This window comes from Phaenicophaeus curvirostris, chromosome 5 (assembly GCF_032191515.1).
Source record: "Phaenicophaeus curvirostris isolate KB17595 chromosome 5, BPBGC_Pcur_1.0, whole genome shotgun sequence".
In the NCBI taxonomy this organism is placed as follows: Eukaryota; Metazoa; Chordata; class Aves; order Cuculiformes; family Cuculidae; genus Phaenicophaeus; species Phaenicophaeus curvirostris.
The window spans coordinates 1,881,208-1,903,209 of NC_091396.1; the positions used below are offsets into that span (position 1 = coordinate 1,881,208).

The 22,002-nt window shown below is 56.4% G+C and overlaps 1 protein-coding gene across 1 annotated transcript; it reads left to right on the forward strand.

Annotated features, from left to right (window-relative positions):
- Positions 1 to 9: 9 nt before the first annotated feature.
- DDB1 (damage specific DNA binding protein 1) lies at positions 10 to 18,858 on the forward strand. The gene is made up of 27 exons (XM_069857218.1): positions 10 to 154; positions 988 to 1,136; positions 1,218 to 1,334; positions 1,827 to 2,048; positions 4,752 to 4,866; positions 4,968 to 5,065; positions 6,549 to 6,707; positions 7,445 to 7,528; positions 7,684 to 7,800; positions 8,777 to 8,879; positions 10,080 to 10,155; positions 10,236 to 10,344; positions 10,607 to 10,785; positions 10,870 to 11,033; positions 11,119 to 11,226; positions 11,796 to 12,003; positions 12,168 to 12,263; positions 12,500 to 12,611; positions 13,133 to 13,256; positions 14,107 to 14,271; positions 14,663 to 14,757; positions 14,914 to 15,084; positions 16,094 to 16,203; positions 16,398 to 16,567; positions 17,506 to 17,608; positions 17,940 to 18,063; positions 18,225 to 18,858. The coding sequence occupies exons 1-27, from the start codon at positions 94 to 96 to the stop codon at positions 18,306 to 18,308; spliced, it is 3,423 nt and encodes a 1,140-aa protein (XP_069713319.1). The 5' UTR covers positions 10 to 93; the 3' UTR covers positions 18,309 to 18,858.
- The last annotated feature ends 3,144 nt before the right edge of the window (positions 18,859 to 22,002 follow it).

Sequence of the window (22,002 nt, forward strand, 5' to 3'; positions counted from 1 at the left end):
CCGCGCTCCCCGTGCCCGGTACCGCCTGCCCGGTTACCCGGCCCCTTCCCGCTCCTACCGGGTCCCACCGGTCCCCCGGCCGCCGCCGCCATCATGTCCTACAACTACGTCGTGACGGCGCAGAAGCCGACGGCCGTGAACGCCTGCGTCACCGGTACCGGCGGGAGGAGGGGGCGGGGCAGGGGGGAGAGGGCCTGGGGGAGGCGGCAGCGGGGAAATGGGGGGGCTGGGGGGAAGCAGGGTGGGTGGAGGAGCGTTGGGGCTCCTAGGGGGCAGAGGAGGGGCTGGAGGGACATCAGGGATGAGAAGTCTGGCTGGAAAGCTGCCTGGAGGAGAAGGACCTGGGGGGGTTGGTTGAACAGGAGCCAGCAGGGGCCCAGGGGGCCAAGAAGGCCAAGGGCATCTGGGCTTGGATCAGAGCCGGCGTGGCCAGCAGGGCCAGGGAGGTTCTTCTCCCTCTGGCCTCGGCCCTGGGGAGAGCGCTCCTCGAATCCTGGGGTCAGTGCTGGGCCCCTCCCCACCAGAAGGATGTTGAGGCTCTGGAGCGAGTGCAGAGAAGAGAACGGAGCTGGGGAAGGGGCTGGAGAAGAAGAGGAGCGGCTGAGAGAGCTGGGGGGGTTCAGCCTGGAGAAGAGGAGGCTGAGGGGAGACCTCCTTGCTCTCTGCAACTCCCTGAGAGGAGGTTGTGGAGAGGAGGGAGCTGGGCTCTTCTCCCAAGGGACAGGGGACAGGACGAGAGGGAATGGCCTCAAGCTCCACCAGGGGAGGCTCAGGCTGGACAGCAGGAAAAAATATTTCCCGGGAAGGGTGATTGGTCCGTGTCCGAGGCTGCCCAGGGAGGGGGTGAGTCCCCTTCCCTGGAGGGGTTTAAGGGCCGGGTGGCCGAGGTGCTGAGGGACATGGGTTAGTGATTGATGGGGATGGTTGGACTCGATGATTCGCTGGGTCCTTTCCAACCTAGTGGTTCTATGATTCTGTGATTCCCAGGCCACTTCACCTCAGCGGAAGATTTGAACCTGCTGATTGCCAAGAACACGCGACTGGAGATCTACGTGGTGACAGCCGAGGGCCTTCGGCCCGTCAAGGAGGTGGGGATGTACGGCAAAACCGCCGTCATGGAGCTCTTCCGCCCCAAGGTGCGTATGCTGTGGGCTGGGGAGGGTGGGCCCCAGCTCCCCGGGATCACTCGCCATCACGGTTTCGCTCTGCGTTTGCAGGGGGAGAGCAAGGATTTGTTGTTCATCCTGACAGCCAAGTACAACGCCTGCATCCTTGAGTACAAGCAGAACGGGGACAACATTGATATCATAACCCGTGCCCATGGGAACGTGCAGGTGAGCGATTCTGTAGCGAATTCCCGTCCTTAGGGGTGGTTTTATGGTTGAGAGTGGGCTTAGATAATGGTTTTCTTCTCCGTCTTGATGATTCTTTGCCTACTGCTGACTTCCAGCGCGGTTCGATGCCTGTAACTGCTATTTCCAGAGGGTTTTGCCTGCAGTCTCAGGCTTGGGGACAGAAGAGAGAGCTAGAACTCTGCCTAGTTTGCAGAATAATAAGGTGAATGTGAGTCTGGCCAAGCTGAATTGTGTGGTTGTCACACCCGAAGGCTGGCATGGCATCCAGAGGGACCTGGACAAGGTGGAGAAGTGGGGCTGTGGGAACCTCGTGAGGTTCGCTCGCAAACCAAGCGCCTTTGGCTTGCCAGCCTGTGTTTTAGAGTCTGTTGAGAGGTGTGCAGGGCGTCCATCCTCAGCTGAATTCCCACGTCGCACGTGGAGATCTTTTTCTATCCTTAATTGTCCTCTCCTCGTGGATCTCTTGCTCAGGATCGCATCGGCCGTCCCTCGGAGACGGGAATCATTGGAATCATTGATCCCGAGTGCCGCATGATCGGCCTGCGCCTCTACGATGGCCTCTTCAAGGTCATCCCGTTGGACCGGGAGAACAAGGAATTAAAAGCTTTCAACATCCGCCTGGAAGAGCTCCAGGTCATCGACGTCAAGTTCCTTTATGGCTGCCAGGCTCCCACCATCTGCTTCGTCTACCAGGTAACTTGTTCTCCTCTGTTTGAGGGTTCTGGAGTCTCTAAAGTTCTTCCGAAGGGTTTGGAGCAGCAGCAGTGTCCTGAAGCCAAGAGAAAGCGGTGGTTTGGTTGGCTCTGGCTCCCTTGGGCTCGTGGTGCAGCCGAGAAAAGGCCCTTCTCCTCTGTACTGCTTTTTTTTTTTTCCCTTGGAGGGGAAATGATGCTTCTGAGCAACGTGTTGTCTCTTTAAACGCTCGGGAGGAGCTCAGGTCTGTCCAGCAGGTGGATTAGAGACAGTTTCCTACAAGCACTGAGGGGAGACTTGGGCCTTCCCGTGGAAAACACGGCAGCGTGTCCTGTTTGGTGTCTGGGAGGCTGCTCCATACAAACATAGAATCACCAGGTTGGAAGAGACCCACCGGATCGAGTCCAACCATTCCCTTCAATCACTAACCCATGTCCCTCAGCGCCTTGTCCACCCGGCCCTTAAACCCCTCCAGGGAAGGGGACTCAACCCCCTCCCTGGGCAGCCTCGGACAGGGACCAATCACCCTTTCCAGGAAAGATTTTTTCCTGATGTTCAGTCTGAGCCTCCCCTGGTGGAGCTTGAGGCCATTCCCTCTCGTCCTGTCCCCTGTCCCTTGGGAGAAGAGCCCAGCTCCCTCCTCTCCACACCCTCCTCTCAGGGAGTTGCAGAGAGCAATGAGGTCTCCCCTCAGCCTCCTCTTCTCCAGGCTGAACCCCCCCAGCTCTCTCAGCCGCTCCTCTTCTTCTCCAGCCCCTTCCCCAGCTCCGTTCTCTTCTCTGCACTCGCTCCAGAGCCTCAACATCCTTCTGGTGGGGAGGGGCCCAGCACTGACCCCAGGATTCGAGGAGCGCTCTCCCCAGGGCCGAGGCCAGAGGGAGAAGAACCTCCCTGGCCCTGCTGGCCACGCCGGGTCTGATCCAAGCCCAGATGCCCTTGGCCTTCTTGGCCCCCTGGGCCCCTGCTGGGAGTATTGGTCGTTAGCATCTCCTGCAGTCGCAGACACTCGTGTGATGATTTAATTCTGGGCACAAACCAAGGAGAAAGCAGGGAGGGGGCTGAAAAAAACGTTGAGTTCCCAACTCTCGCTAACGTGTAGGAACAAGCAGCTGTTCTTCTTCTGTTTCGCGGAGCCATGAGTAATGGTTTTAAACTAAAGAAGGGAGGATTTAGACTGAGTATAAAGAAGAAATGTTTTCCTGGGAGGGTGGTGAAGCCACTGGCTCAGGTTGTCCACGGATGCAGTGAAGGGTCCATCCCTAGAACCATTCAAGGTCAGGGTGGTTGGGGCACTGAGCAAGCTGTCCTCCTCTGTAGGAGGAGCTGTAAAGGTCCCTTCCAACTCAAATCATTCTATTATTGGTTTTATTACCCTTAGGTCCAGCAAGACCTGGAGGGCTGTGTTATCCACACTTGCACAACACTCAGCTGACTCCTTTCTGTGTGACTGGGAAGGGCGTGAGGGCCACGTTTCTACCCCACGTGGCCACGAAACCTTGTTTTGGAAGGGAAGCTTGGAGCCAATCTTAGAAAAGACACAGTCAGGGTTGGTGGGTTGTTTATTTCTGCTTTTGAGTCGCTGCCTGGTGACTTCCCCAAAGCTGGAAAGCCCAGCAGGGGCACCGGGTGCTGCTCTGGGGAGGGCCGAGTGTCCTCGTGAGTTTGATTAGGACTGTTAAGGGCTTGAGATGTGGGCGTGGGCATGAACCTCATGAAGTTCAACCAGGCCAAGGGCAAGGACCTGCAGCTGGGTCAGGGCAATTCCAAGCACAAACCGGGCTGGGTGGAGAATGGATTGGGAGCAGCCCTGAGAAGGGCTTGGGGGCCTGGGGAAAGAGAAGCTCAACAGGAGCTGGGAACGTGTTCTCCCAGCCCAGGAACCCCCTGTGTCCTGGGCTGCATCCAGAGCAGTGGGAGCAGCAGGGAGGGAGGGGATCCTGCCCCTCTGCTCCGCTCGGGGAGACCCACCTGGAGCCCCGAGTCCAGTTCTGGATCCTCAGCACAGGGAGGACACGGAGCTGCTGGAGGGAGTGCAGAGGAGGCCACGGAGATGATCCGAGGGCTGGAGAACCTCCTGTGAGAGGAGAGAGTTGGGGTTGTTGAGGCTGGAGAAGAGAAGGATGTGGGGAGACCTTGGAGCTTCCAGGGCTGAAAGGGGCTCCAGGAAAGCTGGGAAGCAACTTTTTCCAAGGGCCTGGAGTGACAAGATGAGGAGGAATGGCTTTAAATTGGAAGGGGGAAGATTTAGATGAGACATTAGGAAGAAATTCTTCATGATGAGGGTAGAGAGTCTCAGGTTGCCCAGAGCAGGGGTGGCTGCCCCATCCCTGGAGGGGTTCAAGGCCAGGTTGGATGGGGCTTGGAGCCCCTGATCCAGTGGGAGGTGTCCCTGCCCATGGCAGGGGTGGGACTGGATGGCTGTTGACTTCCCTTCCATCCTAAATCATTTTGTGATTCTGTGGTTTATTGAAAGGTGCCTCTACGTACAGGTTAGGGAGACGGTTACCACGTGTATGTTCAGACATGGATAGAGTTTGAGGGAGCTGGAGAGGAGATGGGCAGTAGCAAACCCCCAGCGACTCACTAGTGTCTGTGCTCTTGCAGGAGATGAGATGGAGACTCCCTGCTTTGCAGCTCTGCCTCTGGAATCCGTTTCCTGAGGCTGCTGTCGTTGTACAACACCGTTTGTGGCTTCTCTTCCAGGACCCCCAGGGTCGCCACGTCAAGACCTACGAGGTGTCCTTGCGTGAGAAGGAGTTTAACAAAGGGCCTTGGAAACAGGAGAACGTAGAGGCCGAAGCCTCCATGGTCATCGCAGGTTGGTCCTTCTTGGCAAAGATCTCCCCTCATGTTTCTTCCTCGAGGCTCAGTTGTGCCGAACGGGGTCTCTAACGAGATGTTTGTCTGCTCCCTGCGCAGTTCCAGAGCCTTTTGGAGGCGCCATCATCATCGGGCAGGAGTCCATCACCTATCACAATGGAGATAAATACTTGGCTATCGCTCCTCCTATCATCAAGGTGAGTCACTGCTGAGATCTAGAAGTATAATCCTCTATAATTCCTCTTTCCAAACATCCCTGAGAGTGCTGGGAGGCTTTTGGGCTGCTTGTAGTTGGGAATTGAAACTGTGCTTGTCTCCAGGCGTTGTCTAAGAGGTTGTGCAACTCCTGTACGATGACCGGTCTCTGTTTCTGGGGACTGAGGAACATACACGATCCTCGTACTGGTGGCAGCACATGACTCTGCTCGGTGGAGAGCTTGGAAACAGGGCAGTAAAGCTGGAATCCTGTTTGATCCTCAAGAAAGGGCTTAATTAGGAGGTAGTGAACGGTTTGGGCGTGAATCCGAGCTGGAGCCTGGTTTTATTTCAGGCACCAAAGATAGGAATGAGCCTCTTGGAGATCCGGGGCCATCGGTGTGTGCCTGGGGCGCTTGTTCAGAGGAAAAAAAAAGGTTCACAGAGTTTGTAACCAGAGGGTTTTTGTGGTTTTTATCAGAGGGGTGGGCTGGTTCCCACGTTTAAACTCTACCAGAAGCACGAATGGCAACGAAAGAGGGTTTGAGCTGTGATCAAAAGCTCCTTTTAAGCGGGAAATAATGATGGGCTAGAAAAAAGTGATAAATCTTCGGTAAAGAAACACCAATCTCATTGCGCAATGCCTGCTGGATCTCAGAGAAGGCTGCAGGGAGACCTTAGAGCAGCTTCCAGGATGGAAAGGGACTCAGGAAGGCTGAAGAGGGGCTTTTTCCAAGGGCCTGGGGTGATAGGATGAGGGGAAAGTCTTTGAATTGGAAGGGGGAAGACTTAGATATGAGACACAAGGAAGAAATTCTTCAGAATGAGGGTGGGGAGGCCCTGGCCCAGGTTGCCCCGTCCTTGGAGGTGTTGAAGGCCAGGTTGGATGGGGCTTGGAGCCCCTGATCCAGAGGGAGGTGTCCCTGCCGGTGGCAGGGGGTGGGACTGGATGGGCTTTGAGGTTCTTTCCAAGCCAAACGGGTCCAGGATTCTTTGATTTTTTAAGCCCAAACCAGATATGTTGACAGGGAGGTGGGCAGCATCCACCCCACATGGCAAAACCTGGAGACGAAGCAGGCGCAGAGCTCCACGGTGTCCAAATAGCATCCGTGGAAGCTCAGCGTTGGGAAAACAGGTTTTCCAATGATGTCTCTCCTGGGATGTGAGCAAGCGAGCAACGGATTTGATTTAGGAACGTCAGGTGGTCCCTAGTACCCAAAAGATGAGACCATTTCACCACAGATTCTGGGTTGGTTTTGCTGATGAAGTTTATGGAAGGGTGAATCCAACCATCTCCCTCCACTCAGGAGGAGCGTGGACCCTGCTGGGGGGGACGTGGACCCTGCTGGGGGGGACGTGGACCCTGCTAGGGTGACGTGGACCCTGCAGGACTCCGGTGTGGGACTCTGCTACAGTTCCAGCCAGCAGGTCGTGCTCTCCAGATGCCCCTTTGGGGTTCCTAAGACTTCCCTCCTCTCCCTGCAGCAAAGCACAATCGTGTGCCACAACCGCGTGGATCCCAACGGGTCCCGTTACTTGCTTGGGGACATGGAAGGCCGCCTCTTCATGCTGCTCCTGGAGAAGGAGGAACAAATGGATGGCACCGTCACCCTGAAGGACCTGCGCGTGGAACTGCTGGGCGAGGTAGGACTCGGTTCTCCCACCACAGGGCTTGGAATGCTCTGCTGAGGAGCGAGTGGCAGGAATGATGTTGCCAGGAAATGTGTGCTCGTGGCTCAGAAACCCCCCATGCGGTTTCTGAGCAGCTTCCAGGACTGAAAGGGGCTCCAAGAAAGCTGGGGAGGTGCTTTGGATCAGGGATGGGATGAGGGGAAGGGTTTGGAGCTTCAAGAGGGGAGATGGAGATGAGATCTTGGGGAGAAATGTTTTGCTGGGAGGGTGGGGAGGCCCTGACCCAGGTTGCCCAGAGCAGTGGTGGCTGCCCCATCCCTGGAGGGGTTCAAGGCCAGGTTGGATGGGGCTTGGAGGCCCTGATCCAGTGGGAGGCCTCCCTGCCCATGGTGAGGGGTAGGACTGAATGGGCTTTGAGGTCCTTTCTATCCCAAACCAGTCCATGATTCTGTGAAATTCCCTATCTGGGCACTGGGAGGCTCACACCATCTTCCTGTGCTTTTGTCCGGTGCTTGTGCACTGTCCCAGAGAGAAGCTTGGACTCTGTGGGTTTATGTCTTGGTTTGATGATCTCAAGGATCTTTTCCAACCTAGTGATTCGATGATTCTACTGATTCTATAAATGGATTTAATTCCCTTGTTGTGCGCGGGGTCTTCAGGTTGGCCTGCAGCTCAGTTGTGGCCCTTTTGGGGTGGAACCGAGTCCTTTTCATGCTCGTGGTGGTTCATCTGCTTCTTCTCGTTCCCAGACATCCATTGCAGAGTGTTTGACCTACCTGGACAACGGCGTTGTGTTTGTGGGTTCTCGTCTTGGAGATTCCCAGCTTGTTAAGGTAGGTGGCAACTCTTCTGATGGGATCTTGTTCACATTTATTTCCTCGTGACCTCGAGGGGTGGATGTGGATAAACGTTCCTTCTCCTTGTCTTCCTTACACCCTTTCCACTTGCTTGGTCTTGGTTGAAAGCCAATAATTGTGTTTATTCCTAGCTCAACGTGGACAGCAACGAGCAGGGCTCCTACGTGGTGGCTATGGAGACCTTCACCAACCTGGGTCCCATCGTTGACATGTGCGTGGTGGATCTGGAAAGACAAGGCCAGGGGCAGGTAACGCTGATCTTGCTTTGCTTTTCTGGGTTGTCTGAGCCAACCAGATGGATGCCTGAGTTGTCCGTGGAAAAAAAAGGTGACAAGGCATCTCCTGGAGGATCTCAAAGTCTTGTGGAGGTGCAGGGATGGTGGTGAGATCTTACATCAAGGAGTGGAGGTGGTGTTTCCAGGTCTTCAGTAATGTTTAATCTCTTTATCCATGATCTGGATGACACCAAGTTGGGTTGAAGTATTGATCTGCTTGAGAGCAGGAAGCTCTGCAGAGGGATCTGGACAGGCTGGATCCAACAGGATAGAGTTCCACAAGGCTCGGGATTACCCGAGGTCAAATACCCTCTCTGGGGACCAGAAGCTGCACCTCGAATCCTGGAGTTAGTTTTGGGTCCCTCACTCCAAGAAGAACATTGAGGAGCTAGACTGTGTCCAGAGAAGAGGAACAGACATGAGAAGGATCTGGAGAACAAGGGTTATGAGAGGCACTGAGGGACCTGGGGCTGGTTAGTTTGGAGAAGAGGAGGCTGAGGGGAGACCTCATCGCTCTCTGGAAAGGAGATTGTGGTGAGGTGGGTTCTGGGCTCTTCTCCCAAGTAACAGTGATAGGATGAGAAGGAATGGCCTCAAGTTTTGCCAAGGGAGGGTTAGATTGGATATTGGGAACAATTTCTTCACTGAATCAGTGGTGAAGCGCTAACAAGAGGCTGCCCAGAGCAGTGGCGGAGTCTCCATCCCTGAGGGGTTCAAAAACGTGTGGCCATGGCCACACAAGATGGGCTTAAAACTCTTTCTCAACCTTCATGATTCTATGAATGCTTGGATTACCCCGTTTGTGAGGAAGGCGTTGCCTTCATGCACTGGGGAAGGGGTCAGCTGCCAAAAATCTTCCTCTCAGAACTTCCCCTGAACCCATCGCCACGAGGATGAGTGGGGAAGCTTCCTGGCAGCCATTGGTCAAGATCATCTGCTTTTCTTCCAGCTGGTCACATGCTCGGGGGCGTTCAAAGAGGGTTCCCTGAGGATCATCCGGAATGGCATTGGGATTCACGAGCACGCCAGCATTGACCTGCCAGGGATCAAAGGTACGTGAGATGTTTGGTGCTGTCAGACACCACCCACGTCCCGAGATGGGCCTGGTGGGGACCCTTCATGTGTGCAGGCCGAGATTGAGTGTGGAGCATGAATCATAGAATCATAGAATCACCAGGTTGGAAGAGACCCACTGGATCATGGAGTCCAACCATCCCCATCAATCACTAACCCATGTCCCTCAGCACCTCGTCCACCCGGCCCTTAAACCCCTCCAGGGAAGGGGACTCAACCCCCTCCCTGGGCAGCCTCGGACACTGCCCAATCACCCTTTCCAGGAAATATTTTTTCCTGCTGTCCAGCCTGAGCCTCCCCTGGTGGAGCTTGAGGCCATTCCCTCTCGGCCTGTCCCCTGTCCCTTGGGAGAAGAGCCCAGCTCCCTCCTCTCCACAACCTCCTCTCAGGGAGTTGCAGAGAGCAATGAGGTCTCCCCTCAGCCTCCTCTTCTCCAGGCTGAACCCCCCCAGCTCTCTCAGCCGCTCCTCTCCTTCTCCAGCCCCTTCCCCAGCTCCGTTCTCTTCTCTGCACTCGCTCCAGAGCCTCAACATCCTTCTGGTGGGGAGGGGCCCAGCACTGACCCCAGGATTCGAGGAGCGCTCTCCCCAGGGCCGAGGCCAGAGGGAGAAGAACCTCCCTGGCCCTGCTGGCCACGCCGGGTCTGATCCAAGCCCAGATGCCCTTGGCCTTCTTGGCCCCCTGGGCCCCTGCTGGCTCCTGTTCAACCAACCCCCCCAGGTCCTTCTCCTCCAGGCAGTTTCCAGCCAGCCTTCTCCTAGGCTGGAGCTGCTCAGGGTTGTTGTGCCCCAAGGGCAGGACCCGCCATTTGGCCTCGTTGAACCTCCTGCCGTTGGTCTCAGCCCATGGATCCAGCCTGTTCCGATCCCTTTGGAGCCTCCCGACCCTCCAGCAGATCCAGCTCCCACCCAGCTTAGTGTCATCTCCAAACTTGCTCAGGGTGCACTCGATGCCTTCATCCAGGTCATTGATAAAGACATAGAGCAGGGCTGGACCCAGCCCTGAGCCCTGGGGACACCACTTGGAACTGGCCTCCAGGTGGATTTGATGCCATTTCCCACCACTCTCTGGGCCCTCCAGGCAACCAATGTTCCCCCCAGGAGAATGGGCGCCTGTCCAGGCCACAGGCTTGCACCCACCTGCTCTTGGAATGTTCACGTGGCCTCTCTTTGTTTCAGGCTTGTGGCCCTTGAGGTCGGATTCTCACCGTGAGACGGACAATATGTTGGTGTTGTCCTTTGTTGGCCAGACCAGGTAAAGCCATGTTCACGTTGAGCCAGGCTCTCAGCTGCGTGTTGGAGTGTGGTTTGACAGGAGCTCCCTTTCCTCCTCAGGGTCTTGATGTTAAATGGAGAAGAAGTAGAAGAGACGGAGCTCACGGGCTTTGTGGACGATCAGCAGACCTTCTTCTGCGGCAACGTGGCACATCAGCAATTGATCCAGGTAATGCTGGGGCTCGGGAAATGCAGATACCTCTCTCCTGGGTCACCACTGCAGATTTGGGTCATCCCAATCTTCTTGAGAGGTCTGTGGAGCCCATCCCAGTCTCCTCGGGGCCCATCCCAGCCTGTGGGGTCACCACCTTATTGATTGTGGAGCTGTAGATCCATGCTGCTCCTCAGGAGCAGGGCTTGCCGTGCTTCCCCAGGCTGATGTCAGAAGGGAGGTCACCTTCTGGCTCTGAGCAGAGGTGTCCTCTCTCCAGATCACCTCCGCCTCTGTGAGACTGGTGAGCCAGGAGCCCAAAGCCCTGGTGAGCGAGTGGAAAGAGCCCAACGGAAAGAACATCAGCGTGGCCTCCTGTAACAGTAACCAGGTCGTGGTGGCTGTGGGACGGGCCCTGTACTACCTGGAGATCCGACCCCAGGAGCTCAGACAGATCAGGTAGGTGTCCATCTCCTGGCCTGAGGCCTCTCCGCCTCGGCAGCCCAAACCTGACACTTCTTTTTGCTTTCTCCTTCCTGCCAGCTGCACTGAGATGGAGCACGAAGTTGCCTGCTTGGACATCACCCCCCTGGGGGACACGAACGGCATGTCCCCGCTTTGTGCCATCGGGCTCTGGACCGACATCTCCGCCCGCATCCTAAAGCTGCCGTCGTTCGAGCTGCTGCACAAGGAGATGCTGGGAGGAGGTGAAGTTCTGCTCAGGGTGGCAGCTCTCGCCAACCTGGTTGAGCCGTGAGCGACATCAACTCTTTCTTCTCCTGCTCCCTGCAGAAATCATCCCTCGCTCCATCCTGATGACGACCTTTGAGAGCAGCCACTATCTCCTCTGCGCCCTGGGGGACGGAGCGCTCTTCTACTTCGGGCTTAGCCTTGAGACAGGTGACTACAGGGTGGTCAAGCGGGGTGGTTGACACGCTTTTCATCCTCTTGGAGAGATGGGATGCAGGGATAGGATGAGGGGAATGGTTTTCATCTGAAAGAGAAGAAATACAGATGAGATCTTAGGGAGAAATGTTCTCCTGTGAGGGTGAGGAGGCCCTGGCCCAGGTTGTCTGGAGAAGTCATGGCTGCTCCATCCCTGGAGGTGTTGAAGGCCAGGTTGGATTGGGCTTGGAGCAACCTGATCTAGTGGGAGGTGTCCCTAGAAAGATCCCAGTTAGAACTGGATGTGCTTTAAGGTCCTTTCCATCCCAAACCATTCCACGATCTCTTGCTTTCTCATGGTGACGGGGTCCTGCTCAGGTGGGACTGGCTGTGGGCACTGGGAGTTGGTGGATTTCTCTGGAACCCACTGGAGATGATGTTTACATCCCTTCCTTTGCCACCCTCTGCTGATGGTGGGATGGTTTTGACCACGCTCCCTTCTTCTCAAGGTGTTGCACTCTGCTCTTTTGCTTTTGCGAGCTCCGTTGCAGCAGCTCCCAACTCCGATGCTCCTTTTCCTGCAGGCCTGCTGAGCGACCGCAAGAAGGTGACCCTTGGCACCCAGCCCACCGTCCTGAGGACTTTCCGCTCTCTGTCCACCACCAACGTCTTTGCCTGCTCTGACCGCCCCACCGTCATCTACAGCAGCAACCACAAGCTGGTCTTCTCCAACGTCAACCTGAAGGAAGTCAACTACATGTGTCCGCTCAACTCGGATGGGTATCCTGACAGGTCAGTCTCCACCTGGGATGTGGGATGGAGGAGGTTTGAACGCTGCAGTGGGATCCTGGGGTCAACAAACAGAATCTCTGGGATCACCAGTGGAGGAGAAAGAGGTTCTTGTGCCACCCATCTTCTGAGCATCGTTGCTCATGACTTTTTTTCTTTCCACGCAGCTTGGCCTTGGCCAATAACAGCACCTTGACAATTGGCACCATTGATGAGATCCAGAAGCTGCACATCCGCACGGTTCCCCTCTACGAATCGCCCAGGTGAGCTGGAGGGAGCCTGGCTTGAGGGTCCGTGCTCTGCTGCGTGGGACGAGGTTTTGAGGAGACCTCCAGGTCAGCGTTCCTGTGGTGGCTTCAGGACACGGACTGACCGGAGGCTTTGCTGAGAGCAGCTTGGGCGAGCGAGCAGCTCTTCCTCTCGTCTCCAGAACCTCTGTGCTGTCCTTAGCGTGGCCTGTCGTGGCTCTCCTGCCCACATGGCTCTGTTTGTCCCGCAGGAAGATCTGCTACCAGGAGGTATCGCAGTGTTTCGGTGTTCTCTCGAGTCGCATCGAGGTGCAGGACGCCAGCGGTGGCACCACGGCGCTCAGACCCAGCGCCAGCACCCAGGTGAGAAGCAGCTGCTAGGTCATCCCTGAGCTCTGGCCTGTGGGTATCGTCATTCCTCAGACCGAAACGTGATGCAGATTTTCATCGAGAACCCTCTCTTCCAAAGCCCTGAGCTCAACTCCTCCCTTTGACGGCCTGGGAGGAGATGGGGTGCCAAGATCTCAACGTGGTGGTGACAAGGACTCTCTGGTCACGCTCGCTGTTCTATCAGATGGACCTTTGAGTTTGGGTTCTGCTCCTTCAGCCTCCCAAAGAGGCTTCTGTTCCCTCTCTAGTGGTTTCCTTCTAGGGACGTGGGTGCGAGTTCCCTGTGGGAAGTAGCTCTGGTGGCAACCACAACGCTGCATACGCTCTTCCATTAATGCTGTTGCAGGGAACGTGTCCCTTCACTCAGATCTAGGGAGCTCCTTGCTTCACCTTCTCTTCAAATCATTCTTCTGGTCCCTGGGTCCCTCAGCTGGTGTGGAGCAATGTGAGGTCACGCCGAGCACAAATATGTGACCGGTATTCCTGTGCCCTAGGCCTTGTCCAGCAGCGTGAGCACCAGCAAGCTGTTCTCCAGCAGCACAGCGCCCCATGAGACGTCCTTCGGAGAGGAGGTGGAGGTGCACAACCTGCTCATCATAGATCAGCACACCTTTGAAGGTACCGCTCGTAGAATCGTGGAGGCGTTGAGGTTGGAAGAGCCCTCTAAGCTCATCCAGTTCAACTGTCAGGCCAACCTCACCATGCCTGCTAAACCCTGTCCCCAAGTACTGTGGTTTTTGGACTCCTCAGGGATGGGGACTCCACCACTGCTCTGGGCAGCCTCTTCCAGAGCTTGGCAACCCTTTCCATAACGATTTCTTCCCAATATCCAATGTAAACCTCCCCTGGCACAGCTTGAGTCCATTTCCTCTCATCCTACCACTTGTTAACTGGGAGAAGAGCCCAGTACCCACCTCACCAGGACCTCCTTCCCAGGAGCTGCAGAGAGCGATGAAGTCTCTTAGCCTGCTCTTCTCCAGACTAAACAGCCCCAGGTCCCTCGGCCACCTCTCATAACCCTGTTCTCCAGCCCCTTCCCCAGCTCTGTCCCCTTCTCCAGACGAGCTCCAGCCCCTCAATGTCCTTCTTGGAATGAGGGGCCCAAAACTGAACCCAGGATTCGAGGTGCAGCCTCACCAGCGCCGAGTCCAGGGGGTGATCCCTTCCCTGCTCCTGCTGGCCACCCTATGGCAGATCCAAGCCAGGCTGCTGGTGGCCTTCTTGGCCACCAAGAAGGTGATCTTCTTGATCTTCAAGATCTTTCACCTTGCACATTTCCTTCCTTTGAAGTGTTTTCCTAAAGGAGCGTCACCCGTAGGGTATAGATGTTGCCAAAGTGGTCATGAGGAATAGGAGAAGGGGTCTCTAGGCAGCCCCCTTGGACATGTCTGAAGTTTTCAACTGCTCTGTCCACGTGTGGAGCTGCTTCCTACCAGGACCTAGTTGTTTTTCTTCCCTCTCTGCACAGTGCTTCATGCTCACCAGTTTCTGCAGAACGAATATGCCCTCAGCCTGGTCTCCTGCAAGCTTGGCAAGGACCCCAACACCTACTTCATTGTGGGCACTGCCATGGTCTATCCCGAGGAGGCAGAGCCTAAACAGGGTCGAATCGTTGTCTTCCACTACTCAGACGGTAAGAGCAAAGTCTTCTCGCCTCACCAAATCCAGGTGCTTGATGTAGATTGGAGATGAGCTCTTCACTTCCATGTTATGGCAGGCAGAGAGGTATTTCCTGAGGTTTCTCCTCCTGGTGGCCACCCCCAGACAGGACCTGGAGGTGCTGTCACTCTGCCACAAGCTATCGCAGTTCCCTTTCCTTCTAAGTCCTGGAGAAGACCAAGAATCCCTCACCACATCTAGATTCTGGGACTTGCTTTCTGTCTGTCCACCCGTGTGGTCACGTCCGTCTTGTGCTCCTCACCCTCGGGTCCTCTACGATGGTTTTTAGGGCCAGGGATGTTGTTTAGAGCAGCTCCCTTGGGAGCGCGGGGCGGATAACGGGGTGATACATGGGTTTATTCCAGGGAAGCTGCAGAGCCTGGCTGAGAAGGAGGTCAAGGGGGCCGTGTATTCCATGGTGGAGTTCAACGGGAAGCTGTTAGCCAGCATCAACAGCACGGTAGGGCTCTCGCAACCCCCTGAGACTTGTTTGGGGAGCACGTTTCCCATCTGGAAGCTTCTCCAGCTGTTCCAAATGGCAGCCAGGTCACCAGACTCCCTTGGGGAGCGTGTCCTGGTGGGCCTTGTTGGCTCAGAGCCGTGTCCCTCCCTTCAGGTGCGCTTGTACGAGTGGACGGCCGAGAAAGAGCTCCGCACGGAGTGCAACCATTACAATAACATCATGGCGCTCTACCTGAAGACCAAGGGAGACTTCATCCTGGTGGGAGATCTGATGCGCTCTGTCCTCCTCCTTGCGTACAAGCCCATGGAAGGAAACTTTGAGGAGGTAGCAATATTGTTGAATAGTCTCGATCCGAGGGGTGTTGGGAGCCTGTGCTGCCTGTTCCAGTTGGGTCTGGGCAGGGGGGACAGTGTTTAAGGTGATAAAAGGAGGAGCTTGGCTTGGCTTACCCTGCCGGCCCTTTGAAGACAAGGATTTAGGGATGTGCTTTTAGATGGAGCCCTGTGGTTTTAGGAGCGTGATGGATCTCAGGGCTTCCAGGAAGCTGGGAAAGGAATCATGGGATGGGTTGGGTTGGAAGAGACCTTGAAGATCACCCGGTTCCAACCTCTTGCTATGGGCAAGGACACCTCCCACAGGATCAGGGGCTTCAAGCCCCATCCAACCTGGCCTTGAACACCTCCAGGTGCCCTCCCTGATCAAGAGCTGCCTGCCGCGGTGAGGAGCTGCCATCTGGGCTGCCTCTTGTCCAGCTGGAATGGTTTCACGTCAACAAACGCAGCGTAGACAGTCTGTGCTCTGAAAATGTTGGAGCGGCTTTGGCACAGGCCGGTCTCGCAGAGTGTCCTGGCTTTGTCCGAGTGCCGCTCCGGCCAGAGCCATCTCCAGCTGCTTCGTTTAGAAGAGAGGGACAGATTGGATCCCACCTTGCCCTTGGATGTTGGTGGAATGAAGATGCTGGATGACAGGCCAGGCCATCTGGACGCACTGAATCTCCTCGGTGTGCTGGAAAGCTGCCTGGAGGAGAAGGACCTGAGGGGGTTGGTTGACAGCGACTGAGCCTGAGCCAGCAGTGGCCCAGGTGGCCAAGAAGGCTAATGGCATCTTGGCTTGGATCAGACCCGGCGTGGCCAGCAGGGCCAGGGAGGTTCTTCTCCCTGTCCGAGGCTGCCCAGGGACGGGGTTGAGTCCCCTTCCCTGGAGGGGTTTAAGGGCCGGGTGGCCGAGGTGCTGAGGGACATGGGTTAGTGATTGATGGGGATGGTTGGACTCCATGATCCGGTGGGTCTCTTCCAACCTGGTGATTCTCTTGATTCCTCTTGGCCTCTTCCAGATTGCCCGAGACTTCAATCCAAACTGGATGAGTGCCGTGGAGATCCTGGACGACGACAACTTCTTGGGAGCAGAGAACGCTTTCAATTTGTTCGTGTGCCAGAAGGACAGGTGAGCTGGCTGCAAGGGGAACGTGGCCGTATGTGATGGGAGGGATGGGGCGATAGGACCTTCTGGTCTCCTCCACGTTACAGCAACAGAGGTGTGTGTGAGGAGCATGTCCAGCTCTGAGGAGCAGTGAGGTGGGAGCAGGGGAGCTTTCCTGTCACCCCAGCACAGTCTGAACGAGGTGCTTTGGATTTCAGTGCGGCCACCACCGACGAGGAGCGCCAGCATTTGCAGGAGGTGGGATTGTCCCACCTGGGAGAGTTCGTTAACGTCTTCTGCCACGGGTCTCTGGTCATGCAGAACCTGGGGGAGACCTCCACACCGACACAGGGCTCGGTTCTCTTCGGCACTGTCAACGGCATGATCGGTAAGGGCTGGGCTTCCAGTAACGGGTCCTCTTCCCCGCTGCTGAGCCTCCAGTGGGGTCTCCTCATGTCTCGCGTTCCTGCTCCCATGTTGAGTGATGCTCAGTGCTGTCTTCTCCTCAGAAACCTGCTTTTCTCTCTGGATTCCTTCCAGGAGGGGAAAGTGCTCTGGCTTTCCTTCAAACTCCTTCTTTGTCCCAGTCCTCTCACACAGCTTCCAGTGCAGCTCCACTCATAGAATCATGGAATTGTTGTGGTTGGAAAAGCCCTCTAAGCTCATCCAGTCCAACATGTCAGCCCAACCCCACCGTGCTGGCTAAACCCTGTCCCCAAGTGCTGTGGCCACATGGCTTTTGAACCTCTCCAGGGATGGAGACTCCACCACGGCCCTGGGCAACCTCTTGCCAGTGAGGATTAGATTGGAGATTAAGAACAGCTTCTTCACTGAAAGAGTGAAGAAGCTGTTCTTAATCTCCAATCTAATCCTCCCTGGTGCAACTTGAGGCTGTTGTCTCTCATCCTATCGCTTCTTACTTGAGAGAAGAGCCCAGAACCCACCACAACCTCCTTTCCAGGAGCTGCACAGAGCCATGAGGGTCTCCCCTCAGCCTCCTCCAGGCTAAACAGCCGCAGGTCCCTCAGCTGCTCCCACAACCCGTGTTCTCCAGCCCCTTCCCCAGCTCCATTCCCTTCTCCAGACGTGCTCCAGCTTCTCCCTGTCCTGCTTGGAGCGAGGGGCCCAAAACTGAACCCAAGATTCGAGGTGCAGCCTCACCACACCGAGTCCAGGGGGTGATCCCTTCCCTGTTCCTGCTGGCCACACCGTGGCTGGTCCGAGCCAGGCTGCTGGTGGCCTTCTTGTCCACCTGGGCTACTGGTGGGAGCTACCAGGATGCCCTGGGGCGAGTCCTAAACCTTTGTCTCATTTTGCCCTTGGCAGGACTGGTGACCTCGCTGTCGGAGAGCTGGTACAACCTCCTGCTGGACATGCAGAACAGGCTCAATAAAGTCATCAAGAGCGTGGGCAAGATCGAGCATTCCTTATATCCTTTCGGAGCTCGTTCGGGAACCTCTGCCCGTCCCTGCTCGGGGCTGGCTCGGGAATTCGGCCTGAGCCAGACGTGGGGTGGCTGCTGGTTGGAGCTTTATCTCCGTTGGGATGCTCCGGTGGCTTCTCCATCAGCTGGAGAAGGTGGTGATGTGTTTGCCACGTGCCGTGGGGAAGAGAGTGGCCCATCCTGCATGGTTTGAGGGTGAATCTGGCTTTGTGGCAGCTCTAAAAGCGCGACCCCGATCCGATAGTCCTCCTGAGGTCACGTTGTCAGTCTGGGGCTGGTGTTGCTCCGTATGGATTCGGCTCCTTAACACCAGCACCTGGAGATCCTTTCACACCGAACGCAAGACGGAACCGGCGACGGGATTCATCGATGGGGACCTGATCGAAAGCTTCCTGGACATCAGCAGGCCCAAGATGCAGGAGGTGGTGGCGAACTTACAGGTGAGATGGGGCCTTTCCAAATGGGTAGCAGGGATCCTGCTTGGCGTTTCAGGCTGTGTGGAATCAGGGAATCCGAAATACTTGAGTTCCTACAAGTTCTGATCTTGGAGTGATCTTCAACCCGTGCTCCGATGCCTTTTTTTTTTTTCCCCCTCTTGCAGATCGATGACGGCAGCGGCATGAAGAGAGAAGCCACCGTGGATGACCTGATAAAGATTGTGGAGGAGCTGACCCGGATCCATTAGCAGGATTCGGGGTCGTTCCCTAGCTCCTTCCTCCACGTCCAGCAAGGGAATCTCCTTCCCACCTGCAGCTTGGCGACCCCGACACCGGCAGCGGTGGCCTGAGCCCCGGGGGACGTGGGAGAAGGAGCCAACTTTAGGGATTTTGGGTCGGGCACCGCCTCGTCGCCTGCTTGGATTCCCAAATCCTGCGGACTCGGCTGCTGCCCCGGAGTTGGGCTTCCCTGGTTGCTCTCGTTGAGCACCAACCGGTTGCGTTTGGCTGCGGCGCCCTTGCTCTTGTCTTTAGGATCTTTAATTTTTTTCTTTTTGCTTTTGGTTTCGTTTTTAATGTTCTGCCTCGTGGTTTTCGGAAGAGGAAGCAAAGCTGCCTCTAAGACGAGGGTTGGAGGAGCCGGACACGGGTGTGGAGGGTTCCTCCGCATCTGGATAACGAAGCTGAGCAGGACAGCACCTTCCTTTCTCTCCACAGGCTCAGGGAGGAGGGAAGTTCTGTGAAGCTCCATCAGTTGTGGTTTCTGAGTTTTACCAAATAAAGTAGTCCAAGAGGGAAGGGTTCGTCTCCTGGCGCTGAGCTCCGCAGTGTGACTCCCCGCTCTGCTCCTCAGCTGGAGGAACCCCCTTCCTAAGCCAGGGTGGTTTCTGGGGGCTTTCCCTACATTGAAAGATGATTCCGTGCTCGGTGGCGGCGAGAGCAGGCTCAGAGGATCAGGCTGTAGCTTCTGGGAACGTGTCTGGTTTCCAGATCCGTTTTTATGGCACCTTTTTGTCTTCCGAAGATCTTCGTCTGGCGTGGACCGGTTGGTGATGGGGATGCTGAGTTGGAGGCACGTCCTTTGTGGGGTTTTTGAGGAGACCTCGACCCTGTACGTGGCTTTGGGAGAAACATCTCTTGCCTGCAGTGCTTCTCTGCAGCTCCCGGGCCGGGATTGCGTGGTGGGACAGGAGATGGTGGAGCTGACGTTGGCGGTGGAGCAGATGAGAGCTCTTCTTGAGCACCCCTGGCTTTTAATCCTGAGCTTCAGCTCTGCTGCAATGAACCCCCACCTCCGCAGGGACCAGGACTTGACATCACCATCTCTTGTTGCCACGTTGTCCTGCTCTTCATGCTTGTTGTTGGCGTTCTTGTTGATCCTGGCTGTGGGAGAGACAGGGAGATGCATCCTCTGCTCCTCCACCACCTTCTCCGCGGTGGTGGGAGACCAGACCCTGGGCTACGGCTCCTAGTGGAGGGCTGAGCACAGGAGGTTCCTGCAGGATCTGGAGAACAAGGGTTTGGAGAGGCACTGAGGGACCTTGGGCTGTCTAGTTTGGAGAAGATGAGGCTGAGAGGAGACCTTATCGCTCTCTGCAGCTTCTGAAAGGATGTTGTGGTGAGGTGGGTGCTGGGCTCTTCTCCCAAGCGATAGGGTGAGGGGGAATGGCCTCAAGTTGCACCAGGGGATGATTAGATGGAGATTAGGAGCAATTCCTTTACTCTGAGAGCAGTGAAGCATTGGAAGAAGCTGCCTAGGGCAGCGATGGAGTCTCCACACCTGGAGGGGTCTAAAACCTTTGTAGATGTGGCACTTGGAGACGTGGTTTGGTGGGGTTGGATTGGATGAGCTTCGAGGGCTTTTCCGACCTCACGGATTCCATGATTCTGTGAGTAGATGTTGGGTGTGGGCTCTCAGGCTGGTCTTCAAGGACCAATGCTGAATTCTCCTGCTGGTGATGTGCACATTGAGGGCTGGATTGCTGCTCCCCACGTGGGGGATCACGTTGAGGGAACCTTGGCTTTCTGGAGGCCACGAGTGCAGCGTGGGTGTCTGGAGGAGCAACTCCCTCCATGCTGTGCATCACATAGAGATGAGTAATGATCCTCCTGGTCTCCATTTATCTAATGAGACTGGAAATTGGCTCAGTCTGGGGCTGCCTAGACCAAAATCCACGTGAAGATGGCAGAGCCATCCTTGGTGCTGCTCTTTTCTGCCTCTCTGAGCCTGGATCTCGCCCGTATCCCATCACAATAAGACCTTGGGAGCCCCCAAGTCCCACCCCGAGCAGCTTTTCCTCAAATCCCTCCTCCCTGCAGCAGCAGCGAGAGGTGGCAGCATCCTCAACCACAAGCTCGTGCTTCTGAGCATCGTCAAAGCCCTGCTGACATCTCCTAGAATCATGGAAAGGTCTGGGTTGAAGGGACCTCAAAGCCCATCCAGTTCCAACCCCAGGGACACCTCCCACTGGATCAGGGGCTCCAAGCCCCATCCAACGTTGTCTTCAACCCCTCCAGGGCTGGGGCAGCCACCACTGCTCTGAGCAACCTGGGCTGAACATTCCTCCCCAAGATCTCGTCTTAACCTCCTCTCTTTCAGCTCCAACCCCTTCCCCTCGTCCTGTCCCTGCTCCAGAGCCCCTTTCAAGTCCTGGAAGCTGCTCTAAGTTTTCCCCTCAGCCTTCTCTTCTCCAGCCTCAACAATCTCAACTCCCTCAGCGTGGCCTCGTGCAGGAGATGCTCCAGCCCTCAGATCATCTCCGTGCTCTCCTCTAGCCCCGATGATCTCTATATTTGGACACGTTTACCCGGCGCGGCTGTTTGGGACTGCGGGGAGCGGACTGTGACCCTTTGCAGCGAGCCTGGACTCTGCGAGCTGCAAGCAGACGCTGCTTTTATTACCTTGAGTGTTTGAGCTCTGCGTTTGTTTGCCTTGAGCCACTTCTTGTCTTGGCTGAGGGACTTCTTGTCCCGCGATGCTGGGAGCCTCCCCTTTTTTTGTGCAAATGGGTTCGAAAGGCTGTTTCTCCCGTGCCCCTGGTCTTGCTCCACCTGGCTCTCATCCCTGGGGTCCCATCCTTCCCCCTCGAGCAGGAGCTTCCTCGCTGCCCTGCACCCCTAGAGCTGCTGTGGGACCCCAATTTGTTTGGAAGCGGGTGATGCTGTGTGGGGGGGGTGGAAAGCTTGGTGCTGGGTGACCCTGCTGGTGGTTTGGGGGGAAATTCGCGTTGGCTGAGATGGTTTGGAGGGGGAAATGGGTGTTGGATGAAGAGCTGGAAAGCTGCGGGTGGGTTTCTTGGAGCGAGGAGGCAGGATTTGACCCCGCTCTGCGCTCCCCGGGGGCCCTTTGCTCCCTCGTATCAATCATTTACCTGCCTGCGACCTTCGCTTCAGCCCCCCGGCCCTGGATGGAGGGGGGATCGGATGGAGGGGGGATCGGATGGAGGGGGGTGATGAGTCCCTGACTTGGAAGGGGGTGATTCCCCCCCCTTTCTCCCTCCTGGATGCTCCGCGTTGGCCCCTTTTCTCGGCTCCTGCTCCTCTTTGGTGGGTTCCCCGTGTAGGGCTGGGAAGGCGGCTCCGTGCCAGGAGGAGGAGGAGGAGGAGGGGAGAGGCCACGATGGAGCTTTGCCAGATGTGGGAAAGGAAAAAAAGAGAAAAAGAGGAGTGGGGGGGGGGACGTTTCAATGCTGCTTTCACCGCCGCTTCCACCCGCTTCGGTGACTCTGAGCCTCGTGGGGGTCCCTCTGGCCAAGCGCGAGCCAACCTCTTGGTTGGAGCATCCCCAACCCAACCCAACGCGTCGCCCCCATCCCGGGCTGGGTGGGTGGGTTGGGTGGGTGGAGAGCTTGGGTGCCGCTGGCTTCGGTCTCCCCGCTCTCGCCTCCCTCCACCCCCCGCATTGTTCGAGGAGGAGGAGGAGGAGCAGGGCCAAGGGCCAAC

What these genes read in the sequence shown, in the direction of transcription:
- DDB1 (XM_069857218.1), top strand. Translation starts at nt 94, where the DNA reads ATGTCCTACAACTACGTCGTGACGGCGCAGAAGCCGACGGCCGTGAAC. An exon ending in AAAGACAAGGCCAGGGGCAG is followed by an intron (nt 7,801 to 8,776) that starts GTAACGCTGATC and finishes CTTTTCTTCCAG; the next exon opens with CTGGTCACATGCTCGGGGGC. An exon ending in CAGGAGCTCAGACAGATCAG is followed by an intron (nt 10,786 to 10,869) that starts GTAGGTGTCCAT and finishes CCTTCCTGCCAG; the next exon opens with CTGCACTGAGATGGAGCACG.